Raw genomic sequence first — 17,760 nt, forward strand, 5'->3', positions numbered from 1 at the left:
ACGAGCCGCCCTTCAAGAACGACAAGAGGCACGATAGAACAACTTTTCGCGAGACTGAAACCTTGTAATTCGCGTATTTAATGAACAAATAGGACGATAAACAAATAATTAATCCACAAATATTAATCCACAAAAGTCTCGCTGGAAAACGGAAGGGACAAACGATCCAGCATTTCCGTCTTATTATCGCAAATCATCTGTCGGCTATCTACACAAGATTTACTTCATGTCTATCATGGAGCTGACCATCTTTTGCCTTTGCTCGACCGTAGACAACAGACCGGAGGATCTCCTTTGTTTGCTTGTACTTCGCGTTTATCCGCCTGTCTGCGAGTCCGATTTGCTCGCAAAAGACCAGACCGTGGAACAATGAGGACATCCTAACGCTTCCACATTAAGATATGTCTTCACGCTTGAAGGACTTAAATCAGGCCTATCAGGCTCTGAGTCGTACAATCCAATTTCTTTGGAAATTGGAAATGCCAACATACTTGACAATAGTCGTTATTAGATTGTGGACTTCCATGCAAATTCATACCTTTTAAAATTTAAGATAAATTTAGACCAAGATACTATCGTTTAATATGTATCAGGTTTTATAAGCATTAATATTATCAAAAATAGTTGTTTGTTTTTTAGCAATCGCGAGTAGAAAACAGCAGATACTAGTTATTCTGACCAGTTTTCTATCACTTTACAAAAATACATAAGAACTAAATAGGAAGAAGACACAGATTCTAAAGCGGCAAAGCAATTTTACGAAGATTACATACACAAATTTTGTTACTGTACATTGATCGATCAATTTTACAGTTACATTGCAGCCTATTAAAAGAAAAGTGATTGTATTGACGAAGCAATATTTGCACTGAAGGAACTTTGATTGGTTTTGTGTTGATATTTGGTTTTTCAGTTGACAGACTTTAATCCTAGTCTGTTCTATGCACCAAAAATTGTTGAGAATTTGAAGCGTCAAAAAATTTGATTCTAATATGGTACAGATATACCGGGATGAATATTGCTTGTGTGTATATATCGAAATTTACAAAATAATATTCATCTACTTAGTGATTAAGTGCAAAACTTTCCAATGTTGTTCTATCTGTTACCTGTTACTCTATTTTCTTTTAAATGAAATTAATCTCACAACCATATAAAACATGCAAACATTGTATATAAGTCGAAAATCCAAATTAAGCATAGAAAATAAATTAAAAATGTACAAAACGATCATAAAATAGCAGCAATGAGCCATATACACAAAATAGCGACAATACAAGCTAAAATTCTTGGAACAATAGTAAAGGAGGAGATTAGCATGTGCGCGGAAAAATACAAGGAAAGAATTGACTGTAGTTCTATCAGAAGTCATGACAGGCAAACTTCTGATTATCAAGTTTCCCGTCTCAACCCCTTTATCTGCTGTCCCCTGCTCGTGTAATCCCTTACTGCTAAGTAAGTATCAGCTTTAACGGGAATACCGAGCAAAACCTTATTCTACGAGTTCACCTTGTTTGTGAATGCAACTCACACAAAATAAACAATTTACGATTGTAGCGTGTAGTTTCATCGTCAATGTTGTATAAACATGAGGCCATTATATTACGTCCACTACACATTACAATGAATATTCTCTAAAAGGAGTCATATTAACTTTCTTATTTTTATTCCCTGAAAGGACTAAGGAAAAGAATATTTATATTTTAAAAAGTGCTGCTTATACTTGTATTAAACAATATTTAAATAAAATTAAATTGGACGATGTTCAAGCAATAAGGCATGACTCTCTTTCATGTTTAGTTTGTACCACAAGAATACCTGGTATTAAAGGATGTAACTGGAAAGAGAGGAACTGGCAGTTGCTATTAAGAGGAATAAACAGTACAAGTTAAGCCAGAGATTTCAAATAAAGGAAGGCGTGCTAGGAACACCGTAATATCCTTTATTGTATTTGCATCGGGAAATAACGGTATCAACTGAAATACAAAGTACTGATCGAAATATTCTGCCATAAAGTAAGTGCAACAAAATGCAACAAAGTTAAAGTACAATAAAATTAAAATGAAATATACAAGTAAAGTTTCACAGTACCATCAGAAACTTTATTTTACATAATCAATCTGTTACAATTACATAATTCTGTTGAATCAAAAAACGTTTAAAATGTAAGAAACATCTGTAACAGAGGTCTACGACTTGCCAATCGTAACAGCTTCCATCAACATTTCGTTCATCCAATATTTTTTCAATAATCGTTGGATCGTGAATCTGTATAATTACCGCGAAGAAGTCTAACGAGAGAAATTGAACGCGCAAATAGAGGCCCTCTAGCATCCAGCATGTAATTCCTGTTACCGGTCACTGAGAATCAACAGTTCGATTCATCACGATGTTGCGTAAGTGAACAATATGGAAAACAAAGAAAACATCGGGCCAGAAACATTACCGCGGGTATTTCTTTCTTTTGTCTTTTCCTTCGAAACATATCGCGTTAACGACATGTAAACAGGAATCACTAACGCCCGATTATCTGTTTCATATTCCTCTAATTTTGTTTATATTAAATTCTCTATTATGATTAGACCGCGGATGTTTATATAAATTCGTAGCTTTATTTAACACTATTACAGAAACACAATTATGGAAATTGAACTTATATAGATATTTCTGTCATTCAATACAATTAAGTACAACAACTCATTTATTACGTTATTCCTTAACAATATAACAGAAACGTTACTTTCAATATTTTCGATATCTTTGCACATTATTCTATGCAGTCTGTGTATTTCTACACTTTTAAATTTCCTATAAATGTACAATCTATTTATAACTCTTACACTTGTCACCAGAGGGCCATCGACATCAACATAGGGCTACCGATGCTTTCTCACTAGTGGTCACATTGACTGTTTGTTTCTATAAATATAACTTCCAACATAAATTTTCCTATTCCAGTGTCTAAGGTAAAGGTCTGCTAGGTATAAGAGTCTTACTGATGAGTCCTTATGCTAGCAGATCTCGGACGAAACACTGCTCATTTATAATCTCTCCCTCCTGCTTTCACAAATTGTTGCGTTTAATTACGTTTTCAACAGATGTTTGTGAAACCAGCGATGGGCAAAAGAAGATAGAATTGATTGAGTGAAAGGAAACGGAGGATTTTTTCGCGACATACTTAGGTCCCTCGGGCGACCCTGGAAGAGAACAGTAAAAATGCTCAAAAAATCCAATAGCTGTGAGAAAATATAGTGACACTCACAAGGTGTCCTATATTACACCGTGCGTAGATGATAGAAGCGCGCACGGAAAGATCTCGGCCTAACTTAATGTACAAATTTATTAGAGTTTAAGGCAACTGTATCTCTGCCCTCCTGATCTTTCAATCTGGCAGGAAGATCAGGAGTAGGGGAACCCGCTTACAGGGACACGTCGCAAGAGAGAGAGTGGTAGAAGAATCTTCCAACTTTAGATACAGTGTCGAAGAGGCAAATTACCATCTTTCGGCCTCTTCGTTAACTTCATTGTGTCTAAGACATGAGCCTGCTAGATAAACCTTACTGATGAGTCCACTAGTAAGCTCTGGACGAAACACACTTTTTTTTCTTTTTCTCCACCTTCTTTCTTATGTCCGTGATATTTTCTTCTTATTTAAATGTCGTCGAAGAAAAATCGGACTTCGGCCGACGGGATTCGAACCCGTGTCCCCAACGTTCGTAAGCTACGGCGCTAACCACTGTGCCGCCGTCGTCCGACACTAGTTAGTTTCGAGTGGTGGAATTTTTACTGTCGAGTGCCGCCACAGGAGGAAAGCTCGTTGCGGGTGTGCTTTTTGAACGACTAACGCGGATTCGTTGTTCACACTTCTCGTTAGGAAAATGAGGGTAACGCGATGCCCATTGGTTACAGCCAACGTTAATTAATGTAGATAGGAGGAGGAAGCCTCCTACCAACGTGACTCGTAGGTGACATTGTTCATGGAAAAAATCTGCTTTTCCCGTTAGGCAACTACCCACTTTCTCCGTAATTTGTAATAGCTCACAATATACCTAAGGATTGTTCGAAGGATCATCCATAAACCGAAAACACTTACAGGATTAGAGATTCCTTCAAGTTATTTAGATTACGTTAGAAGATTCAGTTTATAGTATATAGTATATAGTAGATCAGTATGTAGTATAAAGATTCAGAAGGCGCACGGACCATATTACGCGCCGTAACATGGAGAGTTATAAGAATATACGTAAAATAAATATAACATTGCAAAAGTAACTTAATTAGAAATGACTACAATGTATGATGTACAATATAATGAATTCAAATTGTCTAAAAAATATTACAATTTTATAAAGATTTAACTATTATATAGCATTTTCAAGCATTTACGAACATTGTATATTGTATATTGTAATTATTTGGTCTTAGTTAAAGTCAAATTAAGCAAAGGACGGAACATAGAAATATTTAATGCTGAAGCTTTCGAACTAAATTGAAATTCTAAGTCTTTTTAATTTTCATATAGAAATTCATTCTTTTCCTGAATTAAAATTCTAACTGAAATACTAAATAAATGTTAAAAATTTCGATTTCAATGAAAATATCACAATTAAATCAAATAAAAATTCAATCACAATATAAAATGTATAAAATTTCAATTAAATTGTAATGTCAAACGTGTAATTTTCATACTGGTAAAAAGATGTATATGTCGGAGATGAAAGGACACCGGAGCTTGGACTCGAGACGACAACCAGTCGCCGAATGTAGCCGTCGTCAAGGGATGAACGTTTTTACCTAAGATAGAGTTGGAGTAATTGTATAGCTCTCCTTAAAAGAAATAGTTGTAGCGGCACGCGACAGTAAACATTCCAACGGTTTGTATACCGTGGTTCGCCACAGGCAGACCCTACTCTCCACAGTACATATTGAGCTAGTCTGAGGACCCGTTATAAATCTTAAGATTTAGTCAACTAAAGTCCTTCAAACAGATAGACTGTCTTTGTCTCAACTACGGGAAGATAGGGGAAACCTACTTTCTCAGGAACGGCGCTTCCCGTTAGCAACTTTCCCTCAATGGAAAGCATCCTTTTCTAACCACCGATATGGAAATTGACCAATTAACAGTAACGTCAATTTCCCTCACTTTCCGAACGAAGGTGTCTCTCCACGAATCCGTTGATCTCGTGTCCTTAGACACACCCTATCGTAGTTTTCCTCTGCAGCATCATCGTGACGGAGAGTCATTCTCTCGCGAGGTCGCATTAGCAAGTTACATAGTGTCTTTACGCTCGGTGGATTTTCTATGTTTTAACAAAGAGTTAGTTGAGTAACACTTGTACCGTAGACAAGGAAGTTGAGTACTACTTGGACTTTGGAAGAAAGCGCATTTTGTTATCCCGTTGACCGCGGATTCGTTATTGAACCTAGGATCATTGTCATTAGCGTCTCAAGTATCTAATTACTTGTTGAAATCTGTAATAATCATATTTGCACTAGTCAATATCTTCTATATTGCATAACAACAATGTCCAATCACATCGAAGATTCGTTTCACGCCCCTAACCCCAACCCTAATCATAATGTGAACCCGACATATATATTGAAATTACTCATATATGCTCAACGTGCTACGAGCATCACTGTTGACTCTACAGCCTTCACTCCTCTACGCCCAATTAATTGGACGTTATTTCTTATAGCTTCAATTAATGAACCATCGTTAAATAAATTTTTTTACTATCTTCACTCTTGCTGTTACTGTAGCCGGCTAAATAACATCATTTCATATATGGGACAGTTCTAACCTCCTTTTTAAACTTAATCGGTTTCGCATACTTAATTCATTATAACTACGTAATAAAATCGTCAATGTTATAATACACAGTATATACACAATACTTTCACTTTACTACAAATATAGGTTTTTACCAATCATTAACACATTCGTACATATAACAACCATACTAAACCACGATAGTTATTACAAGTTTATATGTACTTTACAGTTAATTCCTTGTGTCATACTGTCTCAGTCACTATATAATAACTTAAATTACTTGTTTTAACTAATTGCACACACATAATTCTTCAAATGGATTCAAATAACTCTATTTTTCCGAGAGCGAACCGAAGCACGTCCTCACACACCAACATCTCGAGACGAACGAGGAGCGGGGATATCCTCGTAGTACTGATAGCGGGGGTCAAAGGGCGCAACGTTGCCCTCAAGATAAAGGCGGTAACAGGGGACAGGGTCTTTGTTTCCCTCCGCCGGAGTAGCATATCAGTGGAGATCAAGGATATTGACACGCATGAGAGTATGAAGGACCTGAAGCAGGACATAGTCAGTGGGCTGGTAATCAAGGATGCCAGCGTGGTTGAGGTTAAGTCGTCAAGGGCGGCACCGTGGGACGGCTTCTTATATTTCAGGCAAGGAGGGGAGCAGAAAAATTAGAACCAAGTATAGCCACAATGTGAGTCCTACCTAAGGTGATTAGATGCTACAGGTGCCATGAGATTGGACACATAGCAAATAAGTGTACGATTAGTCCTGGCAAAGAGCAATGCCGTAAATGTGGCGCGATGGGTCACACGATCACAAACTACGGTAACGCTTCTAAGTGTACGCTGTGTAGCAAGGGGTCCGAGGTACGGACTAATCACGTTATGGGGTCGTTAGCGCGCCCTACGTATAAGAAGTTAATCCAAAAAGGGACATTTAAAGGGCGGGCACCCTGAAAATTTTACAAATAAATCTTAATAGGAGTAAGCTTGCGCAGGACCTGATGCAGCAGCTTGCCTGGAAGCGTCGGGTCGACGTGGTGATTATTTCGGAGCCGAATCGGCAACTTCTCTTCTATAATGACACGAAGGGGGATGCGTCTATCTGGGTAACAAGATTCAATGGCCTTCACCCCAGCGAAGATACGTTGACCGAAGGGGAGGGGCATGTTGGGATCAAAATAGGGGAAGCGTACTGCGTGAGTGGCTACTGCTTGTCCAATGTCGGACTAAATATCTTTGACAAGTACGTGGAGAGGCTTGACATATCCATTGGGGCAGCTGCGGGGAGGTAGAAAGAAGTGATCATCGCAGGAGACTTCAATGCTAAATCTATGGCATGGATGGCACCAAGACTGACAGAAGGGGAAGAATGCTGTCGGAGGTTCTGGATAGGAACCACCTTGCTCCTATTGAGATCGGTATGGGCTCCACGTTTCAGAGAGGTTAGTACCTAGTGGAGGAGCTTCTTAGATATGAGAGTGGCAAACTCTTTAAGAGGCATAAGCGTTCTGCGGTCCTGGGAGACTATAGCGCCTCGTATCACAATTATGTACTGCATGAGTTCAAAGGTTTGGTTATGCCTAGGAATAGGAGCCGTTTTAAGTACTCGATCAAAGACATTGCGCCTGAGACGTTTATAAAAAATCTTGACGATAGAAAGGATAAGTTATTGGGAGCTCAGTTAGGCGAAACGGTGAATCAAGAGGATGCCCTGCAGAGGATCATTGAGGAAACTTGCAAGGTTTCGCTCAAGAAAGTTTTTCCCCCAAAATTATTGGTGGAACAACGAGATTGCGCGGCTCCGCGGAGACCCTTAAGAAGAGAAGGCTAGCGCAGAGATCGAGGCATAGGAATAAGGAGTGTGCCGAACAGATGGGAGCTGACTATAGCAAGAGCAAGAAAGAGCTTAAGCTAGCTATCTTCTCGAGTATGAGGCTGGCTTGGAAGGGCTTTACTGCTACCCTCGATCGTGATCCGTGGGGCTTGCCTTATAAAAGGGTCATGTCCTGGCTTAGAAGGAGTAAGCCGAATGTAAACCTTGGGAGAGAGCAGGCAGTGAACATCATCGGAAATCTCTTTTTAATTGAGGGCATAAGCGTTTCGAATGAGGGGGAAACAGAAAATAATGGCGGTGGGACCCCCGGAGTAGGGGTTGATCTTACTGAGCAAACCTGGAAAAGATCCCAGGTTTTCCTCGTCTTTGCAAAAAGAAGGACCTAGTCTGCGTTATGATGTGCATCGATGTAAAAAATGCGTTTAATACCTTGCGGGGGGGGGGGTAATTTTGAAGAAGGCGAGGCGTAGGAGTCAAATTGACGACGGTTCTCGCGAACTATTTAAAGGATCGTTTCGTAGGTTTCGACAACCCGAGTGGACCGTTCATGTGGACTTATCATGCCCGCTACTGTGGCACTTAATCTGGGATGGCCTGTTGGCTAGATTCGATAATTATGTTAATTTGAGAGCCATTGCATTTGCGGACTACATTGCCATCATGGTGGGTCTGAATTGAAAGGAAAGTGTGGAGGACACTCTGAACCTCCACATGAAGACAATTATTAATTGATATGAAAATTGGGGTCTTTAGATAGCAAGGGAAAAGCCGAAGTAATACTATTAACGAGAATGAGAGTTCCCAGAAATTTTAATATAACTTAGGCAGGGAAGACGCTTATCACACGCAAAAGGGTTAAATACCTAGACGTGGTGTTGGACTCTAAAATAAATTTTGTTGGCCACATTCAGCTAGTTTATGCTAGAGCGGATGCTATTGAGAGGCCATCAGAGAGCTCCTGCCGAATGTGAACGACCCCTCTGACGCCTGCAGGAAACTGTATTACCAGGTGTTGAGGTTATTAGATGTATAATGAGAGAGACGCGTGGATAAATTATAAGGTAGAAAAATATATTTGAAATACGGAAGTGAAAAAGATACAAAGATTGAAATAATAATATGAGCTGGTCCAGATCCGCACGCTAGCAGTGTTACTCTGTAACTGAAAAACCCTGAAGCCAACGTCGCCTTTCGACTGTTTATGGCCTGCCTTCGTCGCAGTCTTTTGTCTATGCGCTGTCGATGGCTTCAATGCTTTAGAAAGCTAAAAAGACCAGATGTAGAGTTTTTTTAAAGGCAGTGACCTTCAACACCAGGTATGGGAGACGGTCATGCTATACGTCTCCCCAGTATGGATGGATGCGCTCAGCAAGGCCAAGATAGTGTGTGAACTCTGAAGGTTCAGAGAAGTGCCTTGACAAGTACCTCGACGACCTAGAGGACAGTTTCATATGCGGCGCTGGGCGTGCTGACGGGGACCATGCCCATTCATATAAGGGCGCTGTGGCGTGGGAGAATGTGCGAGGTCAAGAAAGTAGTTCGACTAGAATTCGAGGATCCGGAGGTGTTCTTAAATCAGCTTCAGCTGTATGAAGAGGCACCTGTGGAGGAGTGGAGAACGGAATGGTTCAGTTATAACATCAATAACTGGACGAGGAGGCTGATGGTGGACGCTGCGTATGGAGGTGGCTGCCACCTTCCTGAAGAGGAACATATCGACCATTTCACCATGCAGATCTTGACTGAGTATGGGATCTTCAACAGCTATAGAGTTAGAATAAATAAAGAAGCGGACAGCAAGTGCTGGGACTGTAATGTAGGCCCGGACGATGCCGAACACGTACTACTTTGGTGCCCCAGATGGGCAGTCCAGCGCAACATTGTCACTCTCAATAACATCATCACGTTAGTCACAGACGACGATAATATTTGGAGGCTGTTTTAAAATTTTTGTGGGACTGCGATGAGGTACAGACAAGCTCAGGAGATTTTACTGGAACAGATAAGAGGGAGAAATGATAACCCTACTATGAGGAACGTCCAGTGAAGAGTAGTACGGGAGTTTTGCCGTAATATGGAGTTGTGGTGGCATTCGACAGCAAATACCACCGGACGACACCAACTAGTGTCGGACGACGGGAGTGCAGTGGTTAGCGCCTGAGATTACGAACGTTCGGGACCCGGGTTCAAATCCCGGCGACCGTAGTCCGATTTTCCTTCCGCGATTGTTAAATAAGAAGAAAAGCAGTAGTAGCCCAGGAGCGACATCTACAGCCGCAGCAGAATCTATCTCGGCCTCTACACTGGCAGTAGTGCACTATCACCACAACTATATCTCCACCTCAGAGTGCTTACGCCTCGAGTCTCGCCGAAGTAATGCTTATCTTTGCGGTGCGACGAGATTTTGTGCTAACATGTAGAGTAGGAAGAGGAGCGGTTTTTAGTGGGTATGGCGACACCATCTGCTGAGTCCCGGTGACACGGGTTAGTAGGTATATGTAACGCATTTTCCCCTCCTCGCGAAAAAAAACTTGGTGTAAAAGGTTGGATGGAATCGGTGCTTCAGACCTAAAATAAAATAAAATAAATAATATAAACAAAATAAAGATAACAAATCGATGGTTTTTGAAAAGAAGTTGCAGTTAAAGTAAAGTAAAATTATGGTAAGATTAAAGGGAACACAACAAATTGATCACAACGTAGATTAGAAAATAAATTGGTTACTTACTTTAATAGATTAGCTTGCCAAAATTATAGAGAACCAGAAATTTAGGTCTAGATAATCATTTGCTGTTTCGTCCTAAATAGGAAATAAAACGAATTAAATTAACTGTTGTATATGGGTAGATAGATTATATTACTACAAATTACAAATATATAGGAAGGTAATTAAAACTAAATTAAGATTAATGTTATTAAATAATAAATTTAACATAACTGTTAAGTATAGAACAAAGGAGGTAAAGTTTGAAACAAAGAAGATAAACCGAATAAATAAAAATAGGATAAACTGAATAAAAATAGAATGACTCATCGGCCATAATTTATGTATTTCGGAATTAAAAACGGAAAATAGCAATAGAAATATAAAAAAAAGAGATATTGATGAGCGGAGCAACAATGGCTCATAGGTATTCAATGTCAAGCGGAAAATATAAAAAATTGAATAATTAGATGTTATATTTAATAAATGTTAAAATTTATAATAATATTTATTATAAAAATAAGTTGTTGCTGTTGTAGGTGTTATGTAAATAATAAACGCTAATAGTTGAATAGAGATATATAAGTAGAACTAGAGAATAGGGAATAAAAAAATGGTTATTTTTTTTAGCAAACTTATTTTGTCAAGGTGAAAGAGGATGAATCATTAGTATTGATAGGGCTTCCAACACCCTCCCAAAAAATTAATATAATTGTTATGTATAACATTAGTATGATTTGAGAATTTGTAATGAAGAGTGAATTAGTTATATATAAACATTGACTCACCTTGCTAGGCTGAATAAACATGATTAGGTAATTATCGAAAGGTCTGCGATGCTCTTTCTAAAATTAAATGAAATAAATTAAATTAAATTTAATTAATTAATTAATTAAATTAAATAATATAAATTGAATTTAATTAACGGTTGCACATGGGTGTATAGTTTTTACTAGTTAAAGCACAAGTAATAAGTCGAATAACTAATATTAATGTTTAAGTTGTTGACAAACTTGTAAAATTTTTAATAATAGTACGATCTCATAAGATGACAGATACCATATTGTTGCTGGAGCCTTGACAAGGTTGAAGAGTACGGTTCTGTTCAAGTAGGGGACTGTCATTCTTGTCTCAAGCTAATAAATTAAGTGGATTTAATAATGCTTCTAGCGGAGGTTATAGAAGATTGAGAAGGTTTACACGTAATAATATTCGTGGAGTTGTGTAGCCATGCTAAGATCCAATGAATTGCGATTCGCGTAAGCCAGTAACGGTAAGCAATTGTAGTGAATGCACTTGTTTGATTAATACACATGCAGGATTTACAGTGATGCATTAAAACATAGGTGATGAATGTGTAGCCAACAAACACTATACGAGTTTTGTAGGTACGCGAGCGATGGTAGAGTAAATGAATAACTGCTAGTGATCTAAAACTGATGACACTTGCGTAATTTGCATAACCATTTTGCAATACCACATATAGTGCACTTGCTCGGCTCGAAAGAAGCGATGCATATGGTGACTGGCACTCAGCGCCATGTTCTGATAAGTGGCCTGCTCTCCAGAACTTGAATTCGAGATAGAGTCGACTCGTAGTGAGTTCCACCGTTGAGCCAAATGCTGCCAAGATAGAATAAAACTTATTAATAAGTTGCTGTATGCAGATGGATAACACTAAGAGTATTTTATTATGTTTATCTTATGTTATTTTTTTATTTTGTTCTATGCTAGTCGTTTATTTTTACTCTAGTCGCTATTTCGTTTTACCGAATAAAAATGATTATTACTTCTGGACAACACAACAGTAGTTAATATTGACTTTGAGAATATAACTGTATCTGACTGTAAGGAGTACATAATATAATAAAGATTGTTGTTACACATGATGGTGCAAAAGTACACTAGCATTAGCTTTGTATGGTTTCGACACGGTTGATGACAGCTTGAATGGTATCTGAACTCCGGTTGACCGATGAACTTCGAGGATTTTGGATGTGGATGGTAGGATGTGGTAGTACTCACTTGGCACTGCAGGATTTCGTATCATGGGAGCCAACGATCGGTTGATGTGAAGAGACACGCACGGGTCTATCAGGCGGTCGCCATTTTGGTATGGGAGCCTCTTCCTTAGGGCAAGGTTATAGAGTTAATATCAGCCTGTGTGCCGATGCATGAATGAGTGGTGCCACCTGCAGGTATAAATTATGGACACGCAACAGTAGATGGATATACGGTATGTGGCGGGCAATCTGGTGGCTAAGGGTAATCAGGATAGCTTGGTAATCGAGCACTGAGTGATATATATGGAGGAGGACTCGTACTACTATGAATCAAAAACCATATGAGAAGTTGCATAGTTAATTGTAACTAATGCTATTTATTTATTCATGTTATTTTCCTACCTCTCTTTTTAGTTATTATTAGTAATGTGCTAAGCGTATAAAGTTGTTTATGAATGATTTGGTGATAATATCATGTTAACGTCAATTATCTTCCGAATACTGTCTGAGTTATCATGATATTCAGGGATAGTTGGAACGCGTTTATTATGTAAACATAGTTTATGAATGGGAGAGTGGTGTTATCTTAAACACATGGGTAAATAACATGGAAGAAGTTCGAATGGGAGTAATTTTCTAAAGGAAAGTTCCCGACAAAATTGCGGCTTGCGAAGATTACATCTCGAGACGCCATTTTGTTGTACGGTTCGGTATGTCTCCAGGCGCAGTGATGACACGCAAGGCGCTATTTCCGCGATTATGGTACATTGCGTAGGGCGAATGACATGTGAAATGGGAGACCTCGAGAGTCGTGATTCGTACCTTTACCAATCGATTGCCGAATGTAGTAAACAGGATACATGAAATAGGAACGTGTTAGTGTAAGATGGATACAGGATACACGTTAACTTGAATCTGATGTTGGCTTTGCTTGTTTATGGCGACTAGGCTAGTAATTAAGGACACGAGAATGGTAGAACTTTTTTATGACAAACGCGGCAATGTCCCTGGACTATTTCTTTTTTTACTTATAATACTATGGATAGTTCAAATAAAAGGAGTAAAGTTACGGCGCAGGGGATTTCGGAGCCCCCAGACCCCGTCGGTGTTTCGAGTGGCATTCCAGGCTCGATCCGACAGTTATCTTGCGATTGTACAAAAAACGAGAGGAGGGTGGGTCCCTAAGCCCCCTCTAGATCGTTAAATGCGACCGGGGACATGTCTGTGAATGAAAGTGAGGGCGAAGCAGGCGGAGGTAGAGAAAAGCGCGGAAGATCAAAGAGAAACGAGACCACGAGCACCTCTCCTAAGAGGAATACCAAATTGATAGAATTTAGCGATGATATTCGAGAGGTGGTGGAGGGAAATGAACCCGCCAGCATAAAAGGAACTTGTAATGGCGCAAGGAAATTATCAACTATCACCTCTGTCACCGCTAGGAAGGAGGGCTATATTGTACCCATATTTAGAGAAGGGAGCAGTGCGGGGAAATGCCTCTTGTGACGTAAGAAAGCATGGCACATAGATCGGTTGGCATAGCCTAGGACTAGGCCCATGATATCTTCAAGGGATACAGGGTTAGAATCAAAAAACTAACGGATGGTAAGTGTTGAGACTGCGGTGCAAGCTTGGACGACGCAGAGCACGTACTACGCAGATCCCCCAGAATCCCCCAGCAGATCACGCATAGCGTGCCATGCTGGAAAACATGACGGGGGATATTTTCCCTACCGATAACGTCATCGCGTTAGTCACGGCTGACGTCCATACTTGGGGTCAGTTTCGGAAGTTCTGCGGAACCGTGATGAGGGCCAGGCAAATCCAGAAGTTGGTTAGAGAAACGGAGGAGAGGTAACGCTACTGCGAGGAGCAGTCGGTGATGAAGAAGCTGGGAGTTACATCATTATATGGAGTTGATGCGCCTCGAGTCTCGCCGAAGTATGGCTGATCTTTGCGGTACCGGCGAGATTTTGTGCTAACACGAAGAGTAGGAAGAGGGGGGTTTTTAGTGGGTACGGCGTCGCCACCTGCCGAGTCCCTCATAACACGGGAACGCGGGTCGCTGGGTATGCCTAATACATTTTCCCTCGCGCAAAAAAGGTTGGGGATAGTTTGGGATTATGTTCAGTTCGGCTTCAGGCTGGAGAGTGGGCGAGGGGGTCGAGACACTCTCGCACCACCTCTACATATTTATGGAGGCGAAGGACACACCTTGATCTGAAGCGGCGTCCGCGGGTGATGGCCGCCGCCCACCGAGGGGGCACGTGCACGCCCACCACCAAGATGGAAGGTCAAGGAGAGGGACGATTATCTACTTCGAACGGCCGCCACACCGGCTGCCTGGAACTGGGAGACCTCGACGACGATGACGGAAATAGACGTGGAGGAGGTCGACAACCTCCGCCGAGACATGACGGCAATATGCAATACATCTATGACGCGAACCACGGTGGGCACCGGACGGAACAGAACCGTGTACTTGTGGACTCTCGACATCGCGGAACTAAGGACGAGATGCGCTTGGGCCCAAAGACGGTAATAGAGCTATATAAGGAAATGAAATAAGTGGCGTAATATTAGTGTTGCTAATGGAATGGAGAGAAAGCAGTGTAATAATCAAGGTGTCATTGGTATGTACAATGATTTTCGTATATTGTTGACTAAGAATAATATAAGGGGTGTAACGAAATCGAGAAGGCTTTAATTATAAGGCGTAGCATGATTAAAAGTCGATAAAATGTTTAAATGTATTGTTTGAGTGAGTAATAGTGGATTCTACAGTAAAGTCAAGTGAATTTAAATTAATATTAAGTTAAATTTAATTTTGATTGAATTAAAAGTGTGGTGGATTGGATGAGGATCGATGATATAGAATAACAAGAGCGAGAGATTGCTGTTGCAACCTGTCAAATATATTTGGAATAAATTAAATAAATATAAGTATAAATACTGTCGAAAGACGCTCGTTCAATGTATTCGCAACGATAATGTATGATCGCTCGCAAATAACTCGATAACTATATCCTGGATAATAACTCGGACAATCTCGTAGATATTGATCGCTAACTCGTAGATACTCGGTGTGTACTGTGTCGCTCGCGATCGCGTCCGTTTAGTTACACTGGTGGGGGGTGGGGATTCGGAAAATTTGAATTCGTCTTTATTCGATGGTTGCATGTAGCGGCGACATTGTTTTGCCCGGAGTTTATTTATCATTACGTTTCATGCGTCAAGGCTGTGTCACTGTCCTGATGCAAAACAACAACATGAGTCGCTCTCGATTCGCGTCGTCCTTTGACTCCTGTGCCGCTACAAAAGGAAATTAAAATCAGAATTAATCTAAAATAGGAATTGGAAGTAATGCGCACTAACCGTTCAGGAACAATACAAAGGAATAACTATGATTCGTATGTCATGGTGGATGTAGGTCGTAAGACAAAAGGATAGTGTAGATAAATAAAGTCAAGGGGTATTTTAAAAACAAATAATTTATTTAATATTATTCACAAAATATGTATACAGGCTGAATATTTGTATAATAGTTGCGATAGTTAGTGCGAAATTAAATAATGGTAGATTCTAGTTTAGTAAATTTTAAATTGGTCCACGGCCATGAAGAAGGCGAATTTTTATGGTCCTGGTTGGGAGCGGTGGTCCGGACCTAAAGTAACATAAAGACAATAATCGATATTATTTGAAAAGAAGTTGTAGTTATGGTATAGTAAAATTATGTTGACAATATTTGAACACAAGGTAGAAATTAGATAATAAATTTGTTACATACTTGAATAGATTTGTTCGCCAATTTTAGGGAGAACCGGTAATCTAGGTGTAGATAAGTCACTGGACATGTCGCCCTATAACAGGAAATTTAACGTATTAAATTAACTATGATATCGGTAGCAAGCATTTATCGCTACAATTATAAATATATAAGAAGTTAATTAAATAATAAATTAAGCATAGCGTTTGCTAAGTAGTTGAGAAAGGAGGTAAAGTCGTGAACAAAGGAGGTAATTTGTATAAATAATAATAGAATAAGCTGAATAGAAACAGGATGACTCATCGGTTATTTGATGTATTTTGTATTATAAATTGAAAACAACAAAAGAAATATTGATGTACTGAGCAACTACGTCTTATTAGCAAGCAATGTCAATCAGAAAATATAATGTTTGAATGGGCTGCTATGCCGACGCCAAAAGAATTAAATAATATAATTGAATTTAATAAATGATCACGCGTTGGCGAGTAGTATTTATTAGATAGATGGCTAGAATTAGTCGGATAATTTGAATTAAGATTTAAATGACAAACGAACTAGTATTTAGTTAAGAAAACACGAACTAAGAATATGGTAGACACCACATAGATTGCTCGAGCCTTGCAAGGATGAAGTGTACGGTTCCGTTTATTTATTGGACGGGTATTCAGCTTCTATAGAAATAATTAAGAAGATTGTAGAGAACAGGCACGTTACGGGTTTCGGCGGTTTTCTCTTCGAGGTCCTCCGGTACTTCAAAGGCTGGTTTTTACCGGTCTACGAAACCCGTTACGTAGCGATTATTACTTACGTTACTGTCGGGTACTGTGCGAGCACGATAGTCGCCGCATGGTCGCAGGTTTCCATCCTTTTTTGGCACAACGTGCAGAGGTGATGACCATGGGCTTTTCGATGGACGCATCATGCCTTGCTCGATCATGATTTCGAACTCTGCCTTTACCTGTTTAAGGCGATCAGGTGCAAGGCGGCGGGGTTTCTTGTAGACCGGCGGGCCTGGCATAGTTTCGATGTGGTGTATCACACCACAGGCCTTATCGAGCCTTTTCCTTCCTAAAAGTCGGAAGATGAATGAGCCAGGGAAATTGCGCTATAAGTTGGTGATACGCTGGATCGCCGAAGATAGTTTTTACCGATTGTTCATTGTCCACGGCAGCGTATCCCTTTGATGATAATTGGGTCTTCATATCGGTGAGTCTTTTGTTTTGCGGGTTCACGACATCTCATTAAATCGGCTTGCTGATGAACGGTTGTTAGTAACCGTGAAGTCCTGGAATAAGCTTATTGTTACTTGTAACAAATATGGAAGTCGTTCCTTTGTGGCTGATGACGACAGGCTTGTTTTGGCTGATGATTTGGTAAACGGAAGGTACCTTTGTGTTCGGATGCAGAACAAATTGCAGAGTTCGATATTAATAAGAATAAAGCCTCGGATGTAGCGTCTCTCGGTCCCGGAGGCGCTGTGGCGGGTTTTTCCGCTCTGGAGGGGACCACAGTTGACAAACCAGCTTTGTCCACGGAAATAAGTTCGGAAATTATTGTGCCACTCGTGGGTAATCAGGTTGCCTGTCCGGTCTGTGAAAAAAGGGAAATCCGCCTTTTCTTCATGGCGTTATCTGACCTGGACAGGCATCTTGATCAGCATCATACGGAA

The 17,760-nt window shown here is 39.9% G+C and overlaps 1 protein-coding gene across 3 annotated transcripts; it reads right to left on the reverse strand.

Moving 5' to 3' along the window:
* Positions 1–10,044: 10,044 nt before the first annotated feature.
* Positions 10,045–12,451, reverse strand: LOC122577002. 3 transcript variants are annotated; one of them, XM_043748019.1, is made up of 5 exons: positions 12,348–12,451; positions 11,818–11,945; positions 11,111–11,167; positions 10,347–10,418; positions 10,045–10,186 (listed from the first exon to the last, which is right to left on the reverse strand). In XM_043748019.1, exons 1-4 carry the CDS (start codon positions 12,370–12,372, stop codon positions 10,356–10,358), a joined length of 273 nt encoding a protein of 90 aa, XP_043603954.1. In that variant the 5' UTR covers positions 12,373–12,451; the 3' UTR covers positions 10,045–10,186; positions 10,347–10,355. The 3 variants fall into 3 exon arrangements, with proteins under 3 accessions (XP_043603954.1, XP_043603953.1, XP_043603952.1); XM_043748018.1 differs by having other exon boundaries at positions 11,800–11,945; XM_043748017.1 differs by having other exon boundaries at positions 11,773–11,945.
* Between the last annotated feature and the right edge of the window lie 5,309 nt (positions 12,452–17,760).

Source organism: Bombus pyrosoma, linkage group LG17 (genome assembly GCF_014825855.1).
Source record: "Bombus pyrosoma isolate SC7728 linkage group LG17, ASM1482585v1, whole genome shotgun sequence".
NCBI lineage: Eukaryota > Metazoa > Arthropoda > Insecta > Hymenoptera > Apidae > Bombus > Bombus pyrosoma.